Raw genomic sequence first — 23326 nt, 5'->3', positions numbered from 1 at the left:
ATAAAGTCTATTTTTGCATTGATGGCATCAACTTCCTTCTTCATATCTTCTACCAGTTTCAATTTTTTTGTTTCCAACAATTCTAGTTCTTTTACTTGTCGCTTTTTGGTTTGGTGTTTATCATGTTCAATTTTGTCCAGCTCTTGCTGTGTCTGCAGAGCCTCAAGGTATTTTGCATGGGAATTCCTAACAAACTGCATAATTGATTTTGTTATTTTTACATGCTCAACCCCACCTGCTAAGGTAACTGCATTGTGCACATGTCTTAAAGACACAAGGCTGTGTTCTTTTTGATTTTCAATCAAACAGTCACCATTAACCGAAAATCCTCTCTCTAAACTAGCATTTCCATGAGAAATTATCAGTAGAAATTTAACAAAATTAACTACTTGGCTTGAAACATTGTGTGAACTAAACAACTTCATCCAATGATGATTGAGGCGAGAATGTTTTTCAAATGCAGTCATGCATCCAATCACTTCTTCTGACTCTATAAGATGATGTAATTCACGCTGAATGCTGTCGGCTTGCACACCAGATAACCAATTGTGTTTCACCAATATTTCCAAGCATGATGCCAAATTTTTCTTGAACAGAACAGATTTAGTAGCAACAGCAGGATCAAGAAATGTCAGTGCCTCAGTTAGTCTGAATTTCAGAGGAGACTTGTCCAACAATTTTGTGGTACATTGAGTTAGAGCTTGGCGACAACATTGCTTGAATTCCAAAATCTAAAGTTCTTTCACTCCTTTTGCTTTTTGTAATGCATCTCTTACAGCAAAACCAACATCAACATTTTTTGCATGTAGCAAGTTATCTGTGCTCAAAATAAGTTTGCCTGGTGAAAGAAAATTCTTCTTAATGACATATTCCTTAACAAAACCTACCATCAATGTGTGTACCAATGAGAAGAGAGCAGAATGAAGAAATGGAGCCACTGGAGATTCTGTCTGAAACTGTCAAGAAAGGCTAACAAACCTGCAAGAGAATAAAATAATGAAAGTTTTGCTCCAAACAGGTTGTCTGACACATCTTGAAACAACAGAAAAACATTCATTCTGTCTAGTATATGCTTTCTTATCCCGCACTGCACACTCCACAAATTTTGACAAACAAGGTAGAATTTCAATAGCTCGAAGTGCAACTTTGCTGTTCTCTACCCAACAAATAGAACAAAATTTCATAGGAAATATTCTTGTATCAATGTATTGTATATAATCTGCTCTTCGTGCAGGTACATTTTTGAATAAGTTGTAGACTGCTCTCAAAAATTCAACTATCTCCCACTTAGTTTCACGTATAGCTGCTTTAAAAGCACAAAGGACAGTGTGTAATCCAAAAGATCCTATATCTAGTAATGTCGGCTTACTAGGGTCGTCACCTTTTAAGTCAAACAACAAATCTTTCAAAAATCTATGATTGACATTTGGGTCATCCATTGACACTTGTGTAAGTTTACTTAAATTTATATCAGACAGACAGCTTTTAAAGTGGATAAGCAAATCAGCAGCCGTTGTATGACCAAGAAATGCAGACGTAAAGTACTGTGATGAAACTTCATTTTTTTCAGAGTCCCAAAATCTTACGAAAAGGTCCATCTGCTGCTTTTGAGCCACCTTGTTTAGACTCTCATCAAACCCTACAACCACATAGTTGCAATCTGAAATCAATTTCACCAGCTGTGTTTTGAAATAAGGCCCTAACCCATGTACTATTGTATATGCAACTTTAGTCCTCTTAAGTTGAATTTTCTTGGCTATTTCACTGTCAGGGAAAAGTATTGGAAAAAGGTCAGCACTTCTAGCACCACTCCTAAATGAATTATGTTCTGTCACAGAATGCAAACACCAATATATTTCAGACTTGGTTATGCTATCATTTAATAGAAAAGCATGCAAAGTTTTCTTAGGCATATCAGTCACTGGACTTGGACTAACAGGTTCAGTGGCATACGTTGGGTACTTACTTACCGAAGCTTCAGATGTGCTTTGTCCATGTTTTAATAGAACGTCTATTTCCACACACTTCTTACGGTTTGCAGCTGCTTCTTTGTGTTTTTTTCCATTCATATGGCTTATCACGGCTTGTTTTCCCATATTGCTTAGCAATAACAACACCGGGCTGAAAATTTATTCGACTCGTCTTCAAGTAACCATTGTGAAAAATCTTCACACGCAAGCCATTTATAATTAAAGCTAGTTTTTTTTTGTTTGGAGCACGACATGACGAAAACTTGTCACTTTGTCTTTACAAATAAATATTAACGTACCACAACTAAAAAGTTTGTCAGCCTAAATCAACATATTTACGTACCAAAACTAAAAACACTTGCCAGCCTTCATCGACGTATCCCGCCATTTTTACACAAAAACAAATAATGAAACGCAGTTCTTAAGGATTAATGTATACACATACACTAACTTGTTTTATTCACAATGTTAAAAAAAACACGCCACAAGAAAGTTTTACAACAAAAACTATCCATTTAACTGTAACAAGCCATGCGCAGATGGTTATATGCAAGGCCTAATAATCATGCAAACAACAGAACGGAATAACGGATTTACAAACCATAAAATAATAGCGAGACAGGTGCACCAACTTAATGTATGAAAGCCGCAAAATGTTATGAGACAACACGAGGTCTCGAAAACACAAATACAACATAAATCCTACCTTTAATTTTCTATTTTACTAGTAATATTGAAAAAAAATCCTGTTTCAACGAAAAATTTCCAGATTTTTTATGAAATTCCCTTTTCCCTGATTTTTCCCTGTAGCTACAAAATTCCCTGACATTTCCAGGTTTCCAGGTCGAGTGGCCACCCTGATCTTGCAATAGTAGCGCTGTTGCGGCGATTTTTTCAAGCAGTCTTGGCGTCCTTTTCGTGTTAACTGTAAACATGGCCGTTATGTTTGGATTGCGTGGGCGACGCGTCACTTATTTTACCGTTTAAGAGTGGCATTGAAAACACGATGAAGCGTGCTGCTGTGCAGAGTGAAAGTACTAGCAAAAGAACACCTGTATTACAAAAATACCGGGACATTTATGCAAGAGAATGGCCGTGTTTTTCACGTTCATCTGTGTCTGAGAATCACGTATTCTGCAACGTCTGTAATAGTGATTTTTTGGTTGCCCACGGAGGTAGAGACGACTGCCGAAGACATTTTGAATGTAAGAAACACAGAGATTATGCGAAAGTGAAATCAGACAATAAATCAATTTCGTCTTTTTTTGTAAACAGTGACGATACGGATGTTACGAATGCAGAGTTGTTAATCACTTCATTTCTAGTTGAGCATATGGTCTCCGATCACGTAGGTAATTTATTTAGGGCTATGTTTCCTGATTCAATGATTGCGCATAAATATGGTTGTGCTAGAACCAAGACGAATGCATTGGTTCAGCACATGGCAAGTGAATCAAAAAGAGAAATAGTTTCTATTTTGCAGCAGGTGCCGTTCTCGTTGACAACTGATGGAAGTACTGATTCCAATTCTGTGAAGCTGTACCCTTTGGTTGTTTTGTTTTTCAATCTAGCTCGAGATCAGGTATCTGTTGTACTTTTGTCGGTTTTGGAAACTAGTGACAACACCGGGTTAGGAATTTTTTGAGTTATCAATAAAGAACTCTCTTCTCTTAGAATTCCATGGGAAAACTGCATTGCATTTGCTTCAGATAATGCAAACACAATGACAGGTGAAACAAAAGGAACACCACCCTGCAGTTGTAATGCAGTGCTGTTAATGCAATTTAGTACATTTGGCAGCTCAGAAGGCATCCTCACATCTGTTAGTAAATGTTGAAAACTTCTTAATGAAACTATTTTATTACTTAGAAAAAAGCTCTAAGAGGAAGAATACTTTGAAGGTGTACCAGGAAATTTGTAGGATGAAAAGTCACAAAATTTTGAAGTTTATAAGTACACGTTGGCTTTCTTTCCTTGATTGTATTACTCGGGTTGTAGACCAGTGGGAAGCCTTACAAATGTTGTTCTGTCATGGTCCTCTTCTGAAAGTGGATTCAACAAATAAACAGCATTCAATGTTGATGTCATTAATGCAGGATCCTGTCACAAAGCTGTACTGTTATTTTTGGAGTCTGTTCTCCCAGTTTTTAATTCTGTTAATGTGTATTTACAGCAGGAAGCCCCTGTCATGCACATCTTGAGAAGAAAGTTTGTTGGTCTTCTGACAGACTTACTTATGAGGTTTATCAAACCATCTGCTCTGAAACTTGGAGTCACTTCAATCACAGAGGTTGAATTTCAGAAGGTTAAAAATCAAAAGTCTGATTCGGAGCTGGTGATTGGTACGAAAACTAGGGCATACTTACAGGAAAAGTCTGTAAAAGATATAGATATTAGAAATTTCTATTCTTCTGTGAGGGAGTTTTATGTTGCAGCTTGTATTTACATTTTGAAAAAGCGTCCTCTTACTGACGTATTCTTAAAACATGCAGAGGTAGCTGACATTTCTGTTACTTCTGTAGAGTATTTTGTCCATAGATTTCCAAAACTTATAGAAGAAAGTCAGTGTGACAGGCTTGAAGAAGAGTCTGCAGCGTATCAATTCGAAAATTTCACAGACATTGTAAATTTTTCAAGGTCTGATGAAAGTTGGTGGAAAATAAGTCAGTTGAAAAATGAAAGTGGTCAAATTAAATACAGTGCCCTAAGTAAAGTAATGTTTGCATTATTGAGTGTCCCTCATAGCAATGCCTCCACAAAGCGAATTTTTAGTTCTGTGCGAAAAAAATCATACTGAATTTAGGCCGTCATTATCAACAGAGTCTCTTTCTGCACTTCTAATTCAAAAAAGTAAAGACTGCATCAGATGGGGAAGTGTGCTTCAAAAAATATTTTTCCCAAAAACAGTTGCAGGCTGCAAAACATGCAACGAAACAACATCTGACTTCAAGAGTTTAATGTTAGTGTAAAGTGTATGACACAGACAACATTGACGTTTTATGTAAAGAGTGCAATTCTTCATTTCAAAATGCTGTTATCAGTAGGCCTATGCTGAAAAATCTAGCTTAATGTATGTTCTGTAGTGTTATTAATCAGGGTGTAGGGGATAGGGTGACTAAACACCCCCCCCCCCCCCCCAAGCCAACTCACCACACTGAATCCTGGATATGCCTCCGAGTGATTACAGCATAAAAAGTATGGATTATCAAGATGGTGGCTGTAATGAAAATTGCAATGGTGACATCATAATTCAAAATGGCAGAAAGTTTTAGAAAACAAAATGGCGGAATTCAAAATGGTGGAAAGTTCAAAAAAACAAAATGGCAGATCCAAGATGGCCACCGGGGTCAAGATCAAAGGTCAATGTCATCCAAGATGGCTGACATGACATCACAATTAAAGATGGTGGTTGGCACCTCGGCACCTCAGCAAGAAGCCAGTCCCAGAAAATGCATTTGTATACTACTCATCAATATCACAAGAAACAACAGGAAAGAGGAGAATGGAGTTAGCACACAACAAGTGCCAGCCAACCTTGTGGTAAGGACCATGTGATCAATACCCACCAGCCAACTTTTGTATTTTATTTTTGCCTTGCGTAGAAAATTACTTTCAATACATTTGAAGTTAAAAGTATTCACATACAACTAGTCAAACTATCAAAATTTAGGCTCATTTAACATCAGAGTTTCAACCATTTTCAAGGCTAGAGGCAGGCACTGGCTGAAAAAGGCACATCTACCGGTACCTGCAAATGAACATTGACTCCGTGCGCGAGAGTTGAAAGGTAGCAGAAGTGTCGGGTGACAGTACACCTGATCGCTCACTCAAGGCCTCGCTTCTCAACCTTCACGGCAATACATAAAAACAAGGTTGAAATCATACTCTTGTACATGTAAAACAGTAGGTACTTGTTTCAATGGCTTCAAAGTACGAAAAATGAAACGAGAGTAGAAAACTAGCTTACGAATGTAACATTTGCACCCCAAAAAATTCGGAAGTGCATTGACCAGAGTCGAACCCAGGCCATATGCATAAAAAAAGACATGGCCACGAATAAAAAGAAACAACAAATATTCATATTGACCAAGCATATTCAAACTAATAGGTATTTTTTGACGATACTGACGAACATTTTAAGCAGGCCATGTCCAGTATCAGGCGTTTAGACCACGCATCTCCAAACCACGATACCAATAATGTCCTGACTACAGTCTTGAGTATGCACATCAAATGAAACAACACACATTCAACAAAAGAAAAGGATGTGCAATGAGCAAGCAATACACACAGAGGATTTGCAATGAACATGCAATACACATTAAATTAACATTCAATACACACACAGGAATGCGATTGATGTGAAATGCACACTCTTGACACACTATGAACATGCAATACACACACAGGACACACAATACACATCCAAAACACACAATGAACACACAATTCACACGCAATGAACATGCAATGGATGCACAATACACTCACAGGACATGCAACTAATACACAATACACACACTTCAGATGTAATGAACACACAATACAAACACTGGACATGTCATGTAGACACCGAAAATGCAATGCAAATATTGAACATGCAGTTGTGAGAAATCAGTCTAAGAAATCAGAAATCGAGGAATAAAACAATAATTTTTTGAAATCCAAATTATAATTTAGTTTTTTTTTTAAATTTTATACAAATGCAGGTAAAACAAGTCATTATTATATGTAGCAAGCTTCCCTCAGTTCTTTGAGTATGAAGGCTATTTCATTGAGGTGTGAGCAGGGGCGTAGGAACCGGGGGGGACAGGGGGGACGTGTCCCCCTGAACTTTTTTGGTGGAGGGGACTGTCCCCCCCAACTTTCTAGACCGTGATATTTTTATTTTATAATATTATTCTGCCCAACTTTATTTGTAATTTCTTCACTCATCAAATTTTATCTTAAGGAAACAATAATAATTTTAACATCGATGTATCCAATGGTTAGATACAAAAACTGCTTAAAAAGGCGCTATTTTGCACTTTTAAAATCAAAATTTTCCGGTGGAGGACCCCCTGACCCCCCTTCTTAGTAAGAGGGGAATGGGTTTACATGACATCAAAATCATTATTTGTCCCCCCCAACATTATGAACATAGCTACGCCAATGGGTGTGAGTAGTTTCCTGTCATAAGTGAAACCATCAGTAGTGTCAGACGATCGAACAATATGTTAGGATCTTCCCATAATGTGTAATCGATCTCTTCTGCTGCTGTCATCTTCCTGGAATGTTTGTTATTAATATTTTTTAGATTATGATCATCCATGTGATCACTACAAGCTTAATAACAATAATTTATTTTATCATGTCGTTTCCATTGTTTTGGTCTCAGATTCATCACAGTCTTTGATCTTGTCAGCTTTAGGTGCTTCATCACAGTGGTTGGTCTTGTAACCAGCTTCAGAGTCATTGTTGCCATCATTATAGAAGTCAATGTCTTCACCTTGATTACTCAAAGAATTGGAAATCTTTGGCATCGAAGCTTCTTCATTGTTTACAAGCCTTCTTTTTAAGTGTCCATCATTTTTTCAAAGTATGGAGGATCTACTTGAAATAAACTTGAATGTATTCTCACTTTTCACGGTGATGATATTTCCATTGAATTCAGTCTTCCTTAAACTGTCAGCATTCTTCAATTTAAGCTCTTTGTCAAAATCAGGAGAACTACGAACATAATAACGTTCAAGACAAGGAAAATTATTTACATCATGAAGCACACACTTCCTTATTGTAGCGGCTTTATCGATGTTCTCTATATCAAAGGTGGGCTTGGCTTTACAAGTTCTGCCATGTCTTTTTAAGCTATCAATTCGTGTAAACAACCTGCTACACCGACCACAGCTAAACAATTTGCATTGTGGTTTTTTTGATGTCTAGCATTCCTTGCTGTAGTATCTACATTGGTGTCCTTCAGATCCAGCTGCAGGCAACGAAACAGGATCCATCTTAGCTTCTGTAACTAATGCCAAATGCAAAATATTTTTTTTTTTTAATTGGAGCATTTACTTAAATAGAATTTGTAATATTTTATCAGTGAGAGTTAATTTTTAATTTTGAAAGACTCATGGTCAAGTAGTTCTGCTTTTCAACAACAGATGTCAAACATATTGCGTGGATGTAAATATTTTTTTTTATGTGGAATGCTGGATGCTCACCTACGATCGCAAGAGTAGGGCTTCGCTAGACATCAAGGAGAAGGAAAATTTGTCTTGCATGATAGTGTTTCTCAGCTGTTTTAAGACACTGTAATGACTCGGTTATAAAAATTTTATTCGAAGTGTTGTACAGACAGTAACTGTTTATATGTAAGATGTGGGATGCTCACACATGATCGCAAGAGAAGGATAGCTTCGCTAGACCTCAAGGAGAAGGATGCTCGTCTTGCATGATAGTGTTTCTCAGCTGTCTCAAGCACAGTAATCAACTTAGCAATGAATTTCTTTTGTTATATTTCCACCTGATTAAAATATTGTAAGTGCTGATTTGGTAACAGGAATTCACTAAGTAAGGGATTTTGATGACGCGACACTTCAAAGGGCTACGAGACCTTTTCAGGGCAGGACTTGGCAGGTATATAAAAGGAGAGATCGACCTGCCCGAGCAGTGAAGTGAAAAGGGTGAGTGACCCCTTGATGAGTGGTAGTGGACAGCGGGCAACGGACTTTGTGTGCGAAGATTGGTGCATCGTAGACCGAAGCATCCGGGATGGTATTGTATGTGCGGCAGATGAGTGAATAGTTTGGGGTAGTGTATTGAGACAGAAGTGCCTGGTAAGAGACAATTAGTAGAGAGAGCGACTGTCAAGAGAAGCTCCAGTGGGGAGAGTAAATTGTGGACTTAATGAAAGAGTGATTAATTTGCAGACAGACATTAAAATTGGTTTTAATTAATAGTGTAAATATTTGCTAATGAATAAAATTGAAAATAACTAACTGGGCTATCCTTTCTGGACATCTATTTCCCACTAGTAAAAATATTTTAGTGTTTTTAACCAAAAATAAGTATAAATTATAATATGTACGTAAGTACATGCACACTTTTTTTACATTGTATCAATATGTTATTAAATGTGTAGATATTAAAATAAAGTTTTATTTGAGGTGTTTTTGATATGAACAAAAATGCTAACAATAACTTTTTTGATTAAGAGCAAATTTAAGGAATAAATGATAAGGCAAAAAATATTAGCCAGTTTATATGAATGAATTACAGTTTTTCATGTCAACATAGAGGTCATTAGAGACATGTAGGGGTGAAGTGATGATAATGGAGCATTGATGGAATCCATTAGTACCTAAAATCAGAGTACTTTGAGAAAACTCATTGGTTCATGGCAATGCTCACCACATTTCCCACTTATGAACAATACAGGTTTGACCCAGGTGAGAAATGAACCCGGATCACCTTGGTAGGAAGCAAGTGATCTGACCACTTACCTATTGTGGCCAGAGGAAAATTTAAAGATGCTGTCGTGGCTGTGAGACTTTTCATGAACACAAGGCTACCATGTTCAGCAGTTGGGGCAACTAGTTACAAACAGTTTGTTGTTGTATCATGGGCACTACAAAAGTACCTCCAGATAATGTTCCATGTAAGTAATAAAACATACTACATGGTGCTGAAACCCAGGAATTCTGTGTAAACTCAAAAAGAAAAGACCTTATTGGACGATTCTGCAGTCAACCTCAAACCTCCAAGACAGCTGTCAAACTCAGAAAATGGAATGTCATTCATGTATAAATCTTGCTAAAAACAGTTTGAGTATAATTCAACAGTAACCAATTTCAGGAAGAAACCTCCAGAGTTATAAGTTCCTGCGTTTACGACTGCTATAGTACCTGATGCCACCAATATATTCAACATATTTTCACTCACTCCAGCAGAAAGCAAAGATCTCAGCATCATTAATAAGTACATTTGGTGCACATTTCACTTAGAAAAACTAAACTACCTAAAAAAAACATAATTTAAAACAAAATAACACAAACAGAAGGTCAGCGTATGACAACTTATTAACTTCTTCAGTCAATCAAGGGATAAAATGTGAGTTTGAAGACCTATGTGACAGTTGGCTACATGACAAGGTTGCTGTGGGAATCCTCAATGATATGGTTACAGAAAACTCTTAGCAAACGGTAAAAATCTATAGAGCATGTGAAATGACCTAACATATACCGATCTACCTAAACAAACAAAAATCTCTCACCAACTTTGTTTGTTACTGCATTTTCTTATAAGAAATAGCCAAAATTTGTATGATAATTTTTTATTACATAAGTATTTTGAGAAAAGTTAAAAATTATGCATGTAAAATATTTAAATAATTTCACTAGTTTTTCCCAAAATTTCAATGAGTATGGGGTTGAGTGAACCCATCACTGTTGACCTTGCATTGATAAATTAAAAAAAATATTTTATGTCAAAGAGTAGCAGTCATATGATGTAACTAGCTGCCCGACCCGGCATCGCACGGCTATACTAATGGAAAAAAATTAAGCCACATTTCCCATTTACAGAAATGGTAAATAAAAAAAAATTCAGTGAAAATTTATTACAATGCTGTATAATGTACCGGAGAGAAAATGAATAGCACAGATGGTTTCCCGACTCGTGCACGCAACGTACAACTAATGTACCCGTACTTCGCTACGGCAGTCTACAGGCAGATCACTCTTGCGCCGCTCATTATACATGCCCCTCTTTGTGGGAGACGCAGAAGGCATGAACAATGCAAAATCCTGTTCTCATGCAGACAAAGTACCCACTGTTGCCTGGTTTTAACCACCCATGGGATCTAATTTTCGGAAAATGTCATCCTGCGTAACATAAGGAACATTACTGTGAAGTTTCAAGTCTGTAAAATATATATACTTGAAAAAAAGGTCAATAAAAAACAAATTAAACACAGAGAGAGGAAAAAAAAACAAAAGTTTAGGTTTGCGATTTAAAGTGATAAAAAGTATGCGGGTACTGATTGCTTCGTTGTTAATATCACACGGGTGTTTTTTACTTATGGGAAAATTAAGAATGATAAGGCATCTAGTGCGTGGCAACAATGTTAATAGGCAATAGGAAATAAACTTCTAGCGCCTGCGGCATTGTCAACACACACTTCGTACGTGTACTGCATGTTGTATCTCTCCAATGCATTTGATTCTAAATTGGACTTTTAGTAAGGATCCCTAATGTTATTGATAATATAATATAGCCTATAGCCTTCCTCGATAAATGTACTATCCAACACTCAAAGAATTTTTCAAATCGGACCAGTGGTTCCTGAGATTAGCGTGTTCATACAAACAAACAAACAAACAAACAAACAAACAAACAAACTCTTCAGCTTTATAATATTAGTATGGATGACAGTTAGGTGGTATTGGATTAACAAGTGTGTAAACACTGTAACTAGAGTGTGATTAATCATACAGGTGTGTGGCACCTGAGTGCCTGAGATATGAATTAAAACCAAATAGTGGAATTAAGACCTTCAATTAGTTGTGCAGCAGAAACTACTAGGTAAAATTTAATAATATATATATATTTTTTAAACTAAGATACTCTCTTTCACCATAATTTTAAACCTATTTCTTAAAATTCACATAAATATTAAACTTGTAATTGTGAAAAATTAAAACATGAAGGTGACTCAATTATCACAAGTATTTATGACTAAATTATCCAATCACTGAATGAAATGGTGCAAAGTAGAAATAAGCAAGGACTCAAAAACTTGAGCCAAGTTGAGCGAGTAGCTTCAGCTAGACTCGCTCGAAAGTCGTATTCATCGTACTTGACCACACGAGACTTGCGGTATTTTTTTTTAACTGGCTATATATTCAACAAGTGCAACGAACATAAAATCACGTATGACTATTATGCAAATATTTTACTGTGAAACTTCGTACTAAAGTTCCTGCTATTTAAGTTTACCTGCCATTTATGAAGTTTTATTAAAGTATGGTGTATTTTACATACTTCCAATACCTGGAAAATATGCAAGCCGCTATTTCCATCTCAAAACACTAGAAATTGACACCATTCTAGAATGAAATGCCAGCAGTATGCCACAGATTTTCAACACAGCAAACAATCTTGCTTTTAAATGTCTTTTGAAATGACCGATTTTCAATTTAGCATTAGTAAGTATTTGTATCATGCCAGAAGTTGGCTTTACATTTAAAATTAAAGAAATTTGTTTTCAAATGTCTTACAACCATAAGATTTAGAGAGAAACTTTTCAAACACACAGCCCTACTGGCTGTGTGTCTTTGTCTACAGATGTTTATCTCCCTCCCTTCTGCCTCCACGCACTACTTTCCTCGTTTCCCACACCAGGTTCCCTTCGGGGACTTCCCCTCCAGTGCTTGGATGGGTGAAGGAAGTAAAGCCAGCTCTCGCTTCCTTTGCAATCTATGACCCGCATGGCCTAGACCTGCTAAGGGACAATTTTACATTTTTCACCACTTTTCAACAATCCATTTTGTGTATTATTGAGGATCTTAAAGATGTTTGCTGTAATAAGTTTTTATAAAGTCAATGTTTTCACAACAGGCAAGTCTAACAACAGATAAATTCAAAGTACATAAGTAGTTATTGTTGGTGCAAGGGCTTCAGGTTCCCCCACTCTGGTCTCGCGGCTTTGGGTACAATCAGAACACGCAAAGATAGCAAAGTCCTATTTTTCAGTGTAAGAAGCAGACAATAGACAATGGATTATAGCATTTAAGAGATGAATGAAGAAAGAACGTTGTCTCAAAAATTTTGTGTTTGTTGGAAAACTAGTTAATTCTTCTGAAATAATGTATTCAAATAATCAATTCATAATCCAATTAAAATTTTTTTTTATCTCTCCAGAAAGTCGGGAGCCGACGATTCTCTTGGTTCCATGTAATATTCGTCCCTGGATGAATTACGATTATATGAATATTTGATACGGTTTCATTGAGAAGTATGTCCTAATGAACAAAAATGCCCTTGTTGCAACTGCCTAGGATGCACCATTTTAGCATGAAATGCATAATGTTTAAATGGAAATTATATAATGTTTAGAGGTAGGCAATACTTCTTCCACACAAAATGTATATTCACGCAAGCTCTCTCGCATTAAGTATAGTCAGCAGACTAATAAGAAAATGCACTCTTAACCTCCTCCTATCAAGTAATCCAAGTTATAAACAAGTTTAATTACATTGCATACATAATTCGGGATTTAATGCAACCTTTTATTTTACCATGAAATATCTATTTTTCTATTGCCAACAAATTTGAATATAAATATACAGATTATGATATGAAATCTTCAATCAGATTTATAAACTTTTATTTATATCCTGCTATAACACATAATTAGAAGAGCTGAGAACCATGACATATTTTTCATATGCACTGTAATCCAAATAATTATAAGATAACATAACTTCATTTATGTTCCCTCATTTTAAAACAATTACCTCATAATTCATAATAAAAAAAAACTAATTAAACATTATAAATTTTTAACAATTTTAGCACTTCAACAAACTGTACACATATTACAGTATTTTAAAAATTATTATTTTTTTTTGTAACTTAACTGTTTGTCCCCTCTAGCTATGAACAAGCTATGAGTGAAGGTGAGCAAGTGAAATGACATCATATTAATAGTTTCTTTCATGAAGCACAATGATTGGGTGTTCAGCAATGTAATGTGCCAACCACTCATCAAACACACATAGACACTACATGACATGCCTATTAGATGGACACACAATCCAGGAACATGACACCCTGCTAGCAGCTTTTATGTAAGGAGCATTTATATTGGCTCTGTTCTTAACTGAAACAGCTTGGTCACAGCAAGAGTAAAAAAAAAAATACAAACTATAAAAGGCATAGTTATATAAAATATTTAAATAATTTCATCTTTATACAAACACACACTATATGTACACAATAACAGCTATAAAATTTGATCATTGATGAGCTTATACATGATAGAAATACATACCTTCAATTATGCTACAAATTACATTTTCTATTACCGAAATTACATCCACAATTCAATTATTTTACAGTAAACAAATAACTACAGCATTTTTATTAAAATAGAGAACATAAATTAATTGAAAAGATCGTCTGAAATATGACTATGACCATTTTCTAATAAATTTCATACATGTACGTAAAATATTTGTTCTTGATCATATATCTAAGCTAATAACAATAAATTTTATACCAAGATGGAAACTGTTATCTTCTAACATACACAGGTACAAGACAATTCATGTCCATTATGTTCATTGATATTTTCTCTCATTTATACGCATATAGCATCACCAGTTTGATGTGATGAGGTTGCAAGTAACTTCCAAGACTGAGCAGCTGGATCAGCTGGGCACAAAGGCTGCACTGTGGCAACACTGAACCTACAACAAACAAGCAACTTGTCAATTGTGTAATGTAGATCTAAATACCACTCCAGAACCACAAAACACTCAAATACATTTCGTCTCTGAGCACCATGCAAGTAGTTCAAATTTGAGTATAATTAAATACATTTCTCTAATTTTTCATATTAAAATAAGAGTGGTAGGTACATGCTCTAATCATCATAAAGAAAAATGCAAAATTTCACAAAATGGAATTAGCTTACCATAGAAATTATTATTTTTTAACATAATGGCATTAAAGAAGTGAGAACTATTAACTATTAAAAAAACCAAAAGCACTTTTCAAGAACCAGCACAACTAAACCAAATTTAAAGTTTATACCAGTCTGTTGTTTTCTGAATTTAACTTTCAGCTTTCATCAAGTGACTTACTCTGTCTGAGCCTAATTTTAATCCCAAACAAACGAAAGGCTGAATAATGAGCAACTTAACAGAATTTTCCCTGTAGCAGCAGCTAATTAACAAATGATAGATGCTCAAAAATTTAAGAAACTGTGAGCAATCTAAATGTCAGTTAAACTGCACAATATTTTAGGGCGGTATTCCAAGATGTTCAGGTAAGGTAGCGAATACGCACTGCCTTGTTGAGATATAACCACAACCTAACTCGTGAGCCATATTCCAGAACCTGTCCAAACTAAATCCCAGTAATAGAACAGATCAGCAGCTGTTTTAGTAAACAGTGCCCAGACTGATGCTATAAACTGGTTCCAACGCATTCTAGCGGACGTTTCGCATCCACGGATACAATTGTTAAGCAAAATCCTAGAAATGCTGTAGAAGTTATGATAGCAATTAACCAAACACATAATACGTATTTATTTTACACTAACTATAGTGTTCATAATGCAATAATACATGTTACAAAAAATTTAAAAAAACTTCTCTCTCTGCCGGGTTTTGAAATTGCTACTACCCACTCTCTTAGGTCTGTACTGTGCATTTTCCTACTCTGCTACCAAAACCCTACAAACTAAAAGAAGAAACTATGTGAATTAAATGATTTTATTCTAATTTTCTCAAGTACTTTTTATGTTGTGATTATTTCTTGTTATTACATTTAAAGTGTACAAAATGTATTCCAGGATAGTTTCGCTACCATAAAGTTTCATTTGGCACACCAATATGCTAGGTACGTCCCCTGATGTTCACAAAAGTGAATATATAAGAGTTGATGATGCCCGACGCAGGTCAGCCATCTGGACGAAATCACCGAAGAAGTGAACTCTGCACATGCGCTGAAGTTTGGGCAACAGATAGGTTAAGAGTAGGACACCAAAATCTGTTATGTAAAAATAAGGGTCTGGCTTGTGCTATCCATGGGTTTGGGAGTGGTTTTTACACTTGAAATATGGTTCAAGTATAGGTGTAGCATATTCAACACCGAAACACTTATTTTTGTGTCTTGGAATACCGGCAAGACAGACCAGATAATCCAAACATGGCTAGTTCTAGAGCATGGCTAGAGCCTGTGACCTGATGTCTAACTAAGCTCTAACCACCATGAAACAGTGCAGATTTTATTATTAGGAGTGTGAAAATATACCAATAATGATGATAATTAAATTATTAATAACAACAACAATAAATAAAATATGTTGCACCACAGATGCACCACCTGTTCAATAAATGCAGCATATGTAATTAGAATTTAAAACCATAGTTTACTCCAAAACAGAGCATTATCAGTTTTGTCATTTTGTTCAACATCTCTTAGTTGTGAAAAAATTACAAAACACATTAAATGAAAATAATCCTAACCTAACACTTTAATTTAGAAACATTATTCTAAGCATATATGCACCCACAATGAGACTATAAAACTAACCAAGCTACAACTAAATTACACACTCTTTAGTGAACCCAGCAGTTAAGCTTAAAAGCAGTAGTTAAAGTTATGTATACTAGGGTTAAAAATGTAACCACCAGGCCATGCAGAATTCTGCTCCAAGCTAGTTTAACATATTATGACAAAGAAGCAAACACCACATCTATGCAGACACCACAACAATACACACTACAGACATTGCATGCTTAAGCATGACTGCAGGATCCTATAGTTAACACTTTAAAGACAACGGGCCAGACTTAAATTAATTTAAATAGTCGGCAATTGTATGTAGTGCACGCAAACACATTTAAGATACAAGAAAGTTGGTGCCTTTATAACGTAGGAGTGCCAAGTGACAGACTAAAACACTGAGCTTGTATCACACACGAAAATCGTCCCGGAAGTGTTAAGAGGCTAATGTTCCTTCATGCATTCAAGACTAAGCCAAACCAAATTTATCTACAAAACATGGGCGCAAAAGTTAAAAATAAAGCTGGTAACTTATTCAAAATAAATTATGCATGCATGTATGTGCATGTATGGATAGATGTATGTATAGTTGCATGCATGAATGTATATATTAGAGTTGGGCTGGATGGAAAATTTTGGTTGGGAAAAGATAGATGCATGCATGCATGCATGTATATATTAGGGCTGGGCTGGATGGAAAACTTTGATTGGGAAAAGAAAATACCTGTGGAAATGGGGCTGGATTAGGAATTATTTGAGGTTTTAAAGTCCAAAAATTTCCATACAATTACAAATAAAAAATGTTATAAATTTTGTTTGTACGCCCAAATCTAATGAAAATACATTAATAAAGGCAGGTAATTCCCAAGGACCACAAAATACCACAAAATTAGGATAATTTTATTTAATTTTACCATAACCACAAAATTAAAACAATCAGTTTGCAAAATAATGATGAACCAGCTCATATTTTAACTTTAACTCAAGTTAGTCACTTGTTTTAGTTATTTATGACAGCCACAAACCCATTCAGCAATATTACAAACACATTTACAGCGAATTTCCACTTGATTCTGGCACTTTCATTTACGTTTACACTTGTTTCTGTTTCCTTCAAGGCGCAAGTTGTCATAGATAAATGCAGCAAGTACACTCTACTGTGTGAAAATGGTGGTAGATTGACTGTAATAACTGATTTAAACATTGTTTCAACTACTGTGTTCACATTTTGTCCATAGCACAACAGGTCTCATGTTGTTTGTTAATTTAGTCCATGGTCATAGCCAATTATGTTATAGGTTGTTTTCTGGTATTAGCATGTGATATCAATCAAACAAATAACTGTTTTTTATGTGTTTAGTATGTCTAATATTCATATTTTCAATTGTGGGCAAGATTTACTTCACTACTGTTTCATAACAATTGTGAAATAACTTTGATAATTTGGTGTATGTTTCAAATGCTGAATAAATTGCTTGTTTACAATCATGCCTTTGAATAGTTTTCATACCACTGTTAATAGTTTGAATTTTAACAGCTAAAAATGGTGTGTTTTTGAGTTTTCATATATTGAATTAGGTTAAAGTGCAGGGTTTTCTTTGAAAATATGTAGTAAACAACAAGTTTGGCAATGGACATGTATCAAAATAAAATCAGGAAATGGAGAAAAAAAAAACATTTTCGCCCAAAGTTTCGGGAAAGGTACCTTCCCAGTTTTGCAAGAAAAACCGGGATCCTGCTCAGCTCTAATATATACATATATTTAGCAAAATTACTTTTATCGTTTTGGGTATAACGTCAAGTAACAGCTAGGATATTTAAATAACATCATATCAGTAAATAAAAATTCTCTTTTTTCTTACAGATTTTCAGTTTTTCCAAATTTACAACTAAAAAATACAGCTTAATGGCATTCAAAACATCTACTAAATGCAAACAAAAAAATACTCTTACTGAACTTAACTTAAAAATCATATTTACTACTTACACTGCATCTTGTGATGAGTAACTTTAATGGTGCAACAGTTGCCAATACACAGAATAGTTTAAACATTCAGCATTTTGTTTATAAGTTGTATGGTGTGAAGTGCTCTTCCTACTGACAGAAAATATAAACATGCATGTTCTTCAAATAAACAAAACTAGAAGCTTCTACATAATGCAAACCAAATTACAGGTGGCAGCATGACAATGAGCAATCTCCAATAGCAATACTCATTACTCACAACGAAGCAACCTTGTGGCAGGACACCTTTGAGCAACAGTCCTTACAGTCTAGGACAAGTGATATTTACAGTCAATCAGAAGCAAATTGCTCAAATCATTACTGAAAAATATTGTATAAACAATAAAAGCAATAAGTAGGAACTTGTGAACTTGGTTGACTATGCTACAAAAGCACATGTATATAAAGATTATAATTCAGTTTAACCACAACCCATGTTATAAAAGTAGAATTTTAACTGTCTAAGCAGAGTTTCCATAGTACTGGTAAAATTTTTCTGACTTTTCGAGAAACTTATCTTAACGATTGCTAACCACACAAAGAAAATATGTCTTCTTAAATTTTTACATTAAATATTGTAGGTTGGTTGTAAGTATATATGTATACATACATACATACAAATCACAGTCCCTTATTTATAATAGATTTGCACTTTCTGAAGTTTGTTGCAATGGAGAACTAAAAATAATTAATACTACAGAACAAAAGAAAACAAATGTAACTTAGATGTAAAAAAAACCCAAACACACTAAGAATCTTGAATTCTATCGCCATTTGTGATGGAAAAATGGTGACGAAACTACGGTGAAACAGGTTACGATGCACACTTGCATACTGATTGAAAGTTCAGAAACATACAAGGTTTTATTGATTAGACCACCTCTTGTCTTGCCTGATGTGTAGTTGAGGAGCTAGCAGTCAATGTTCTTTATTTTTCTCTCCCTGTGATGGTTACTATTCACAGTTTATTCTACAGAAATTATTTTACCTTTTAAAAATAGGGAATTTATATATACAGTGTAAACTCTTTATAACGTTACTCGATTTAACGACAAACTCCTTAAAACGTTGAAATTGCTTGACTTTGGTTGGTTTACCTTGTTTTCTATATAATAATACACTCTATATAGCGTTACGCTCAATCTATTTAACGACAATAATACGGCATTATAAATCATTAAGCAGTACTTTCTAAGTTGCCGAAGTTGATAAGAACTGCATCTGTGTACGTTTTTTTATTTGCTGTTTTGTTTTTATATTATCTAGGACGTGTTTACTTCGACTGACGTACCGGAGATGAACTTGCACATGTTTACCTCGGTCACTAGACTTTTTTCAAGTTGTTACACATTATCATTATCGCATTGCTTACATACTTTTGAACTGTAAACATGGCGAGTAAACGAAAATCTTTGTGTGTTGACAAAAAAGTTTTATTAATATGCTCAATAGAGGTGGGAGAAAAGATCAGTGATGTTGGAAGACGCTTTGGATTTAGCCACTCTACCGTGTCTACAATATGGAAAAACAAAGAAAAAATAACAGACTATACGCAATAAGTGTTGTTATTTGTATGAATATTAATGTTCGTGAGTAAAATGTGTACTATATTAGTAAATATATATTATTATAGAATAGTAAAATTATATATTTTATTTCTCTCCATTTAACGACCACTCTCTATAACGCCGAAAAATGCTCAGACCATTAAGTGTCGTTATATAGAGTTTACACTGTATATATAAATAATTCAGTGCTTTGTTGAACAAATATATCTTTTTTTATGCCAATAAAAGCTATCTCAAGCAAGTCTATCATAATATAGTAATGAAACTTTTCAACATCTTTCACAATGGTTTTTAATATGTATTGATACTAGTTTATTGATTACTGCCACAAAACTATATTTCCATAACATATTGTATCTAACTTTCTACATGTTTGAAATCATTAGAAACTGACCAGTTACATCACTGTGACAATTTATTAGGTAGTGTCAGATTTTTTTATCCCATCAAGCACTTTATAAAGATAATTCACTGTACTGTAGTAATGGGTGACAAACTTCTGCATTCAAAGATAGCAGTAAATAATACTGCCTGCACTAAATAATGCATTTAGTAAAACTAATTAAATCATTTCTAATCCATTTGTCACCAGCATTGCAAATAAAGGCAAAAATGTTTGCACTTATGAACCAAGTTTGCCAATAACATGTAGAAAATATTTATTGAGAAAATTTTGGAGAAAAGCACAAGTAACTTTATTATAGGATAATGTAATTTAGTTGCATTAATATGAGACCAAATAATAATTCTAGATAAAAACCTCATAACGGAAACCTAATGTGTTAACACACTATGTACTCTTTTTTCACATGATTGTAGAGGTTTATCGTTTTTACTAAAAAAATAAAATATATATTTGAGTAAAAGGATAAAAATGAGTTAGGTGACAAGCAGTATGTATTTTGAAGTAACTAACAAGCTACGATAGTTGATAATCCTTAGATGTAGAGATCTGCCCCCCAAGCGTAAACATTAGTCTGCAAGCCAAAGCACCAATCGCAAACACAAAGCATAGTGAAAACTAAAATCATTAACCTGGTGGTTGTCTGCTAATGTAACCTTCAGGTCCAATTAAAACTTTCCATTCAGATCTCTGGAACAAAAACACTGTGTTCAAAATGTAGTAATCCATTACATTTAAATTTGATATGGCACACACAGTACTAACAATTCAAATATTTTTTTTGTTAATTTACTGGACTGACTAGAAATAGAAAGTAGCTGAAGTGGTTATCCTTCTATTTTAGTGACCTGATCAAAAATAGACCAAAATAGCCAGTGTTTGGACATGACTATGATCTGTAATTCTCTTTGTGAAAATAGCTGCATAGGTCTAAAACTGTTTTCAATTAATAAAATAAAAAAAAATTATCATTCAGAATAGAAATAAAGATATAACCAATAAAATAATTATAATATCTGAAAAGCTACGACACAGTGTACACTTATTTAATGTACACAATTTTTTTTATACCATTAATGCTTAGACCATAATTTCTTTGTTTGCTACCAACTATCAGATCAAAAAGTTTTACAATCTATCAAACAAGTGGCAGTGAATTCTCAGCAATATAAACCTCAATACATGTGATTTGATTTTTTTATATAAGAGATACTATTACAAAAATATTCCAATTTATATTCTGATTCAAACTATTTGGATATATTTGGTGTTTGAATATTAAAAGTAATGCTGGAAATTGGGTAAATGTCATCACTAGTTCAACTTCACTGCCATATCAGTGCAATGTCTAAGTATGTGTAGACACCAACAACTCTCCAATAAGAAAAAGACATTGTGCTAATGCAGTTGTTAACCCAGAAATGAACTGTAGTCAACTCAGATATCATGCATAATTCACTGGGAATGGAGGTTTTTGGGCTGGCTAGCTCAGATCAAAAAGGAATAATGGCCTTTTTAAGATAGCTACTTAAGGTGAAAATTTATCAATTAATATTTTGATGAAATAAAAATAATATTTTGAAAATAATTTTTAAAAAATGTAAGTGAATTTATTACATATTATATACAGGTACCAACCACAGTGGTAGACTATACTTTTTCAGACAAAAATGTTAAGTTTAACAAGTTCTGAACAAAAATATAATATTTTCCTGTAACATGAGAACAGACAAAAACAAACAGATCACTTCATTACTACTGCATACAGCCAAACGGCAGACTAAGGAACTATTAGAAAAAAAATGAGACAATTTTTTTATAGCTATGTGATGTGTTTCAATAACATGTGATTATAGTTTAAATTATTTTACCTGAGGTTTCTTGGCTAGTGTTATTATAGTTTATGTTCCATAAGGTAAGTCATTCCTGTCCTCCAGGGGCCTATGCAGAAATTTTTTTCAGGGGGAGGGGTGAGGAATTAAAAAAAATATAATAATAAATAAAATTTGAACACACATATTAAAAAAAAATTACTATTGACACTAACTCACTGGCATATGGCCCTACAGTAGTAGCCGTAGGCAATGTGGCTTCTAACAGAGTAACATACTATCTTCACTGATAATTTGTATTATATTCATAACTTGAGGGGGGGGGGGGAGAGGAAATATCCCCCATATCCCCCTTCTGCACCCACCACTGCTGCTGTCCTCTGATCATTAAAAAAGAACTTTATTTAAAGAGTGTAATTTATATAAATATTTATTCCCTGAAAACAGCTGTACAATTTTGTTTTACCCACATGTATGTTAAATCACTAAAGTAATGAAGAAACTGTCTAGGTATTTCCAGATTGTTGGTTTTAATACAGCTTCAAGCTTTGCAAAGATTAATAACAGATTCAAACAAAACACAAATGATGTGCACTGAGCACCTCAAATATGTACACCACATTTACTGCACACTTGAAAAACTAAGTTCATAAATAACACACATAAACATGGTATCATATATATTTTCATTTGTGTTCTGAAATATTAGCATTATACTAATGCAACATTATCCAATTAGTTTCTGTATCAAAAGATTTCCTTAAGCTGTAGCATTCACCAGCTTACAGCAAATGATTGTCTTTGTGAGCAAAAAACTAGCTCTCCTAAGATTACATTTTTCTCATGTAATGTCCAGTTCTACTTTATTAACAATGTCTGGCAAAATTATCAATGTCATAATCTCTAAAACTGCTGCTCATTGCTTGTACTGCGTGAAGTCCTATCTTTTCATAAAACTTATTTTGTAATTTAAATTCTAATCTTCAGGGTGGCTTAGGAGAAATATTTCACTTAATAAATATAGTTTAAAAAACTAAAGAAACATGCTTTTAAAGATTATCAAACTAAAAAGTAAAAAATAATTTTAAAATTAAATTTATGACAATAGTATATAAGCAATACTAGTATAAATGAGAAAAAAGCTTGAGGCGCTTTGTGCCATATTTTTTGAATATTAAGCGCCCCATGCTTTTTTCTGATTTATACTAGTATTGCTTATATACTATTGTCATAAATTTAATTTTAAAATTATTTTTTACTTTTTAGTTTGATAA

The 23326-nt window shown here is 34.2% G+C and overlaps 1 protein-coding gene across 4 annotated transcripts in view; it reads right to left on the bottom strand.

The window, feature by feature from the left end:
• Nucleotides 1-13318: 13318 nt before the first annotated feature.
• LOC134529395 (mucolipin-3-like) overlaps nucleotides 13319-23326 on the bottom strand; it is a 167406-nt gene continuing 157398 nt past the window's right edge. Inside the window, exons 13-14 of one of the 4 annotated variants that reach the window (XM_063363418.1) lie at nucleotides 20853-20910; nucleotides 18232-18339 (exon numbers count right to left, since the gene is read on the bottom strand). In XM_063363418.1, coding sequence (XP_063219488.1) covers nucleotides 20889-20910 — 22 coding nt within the window. In that variant the 3' untranslated portion in view covers nucleotides 18232-18339; nucleotides 20853-20888. Of the gene's footprint in view, nucleotides 14420-18231; nucleotides 18343-20852; nucleotides 20911-23326 lie in introns of those variants that run through there. The other 3 variants (XM_063363419.1, XM_063363416.1, XM_063363417.1) reach the window with 3 other exon arrangements.

This window comes from Bacillus rossius, chromosome 2 (genome assembly GCF_032445375.1).
Source record: "Bacillus rossius redtenbacheri isolate Brsri chromosome 2, Brsri_v3, whole genome shotgun sequence".
Classification (NCBI taxonomy): Eukaryota; Metazoa; Arthropoda; class Insecta; order Phasmatodea; family Bacillidae; genus Bacillus; species Bacillus rossius.
Note: the sequence above shows the minus strand (reverse complement) of the source record. Positions and strands in the feature narration are given on the sequence as shown.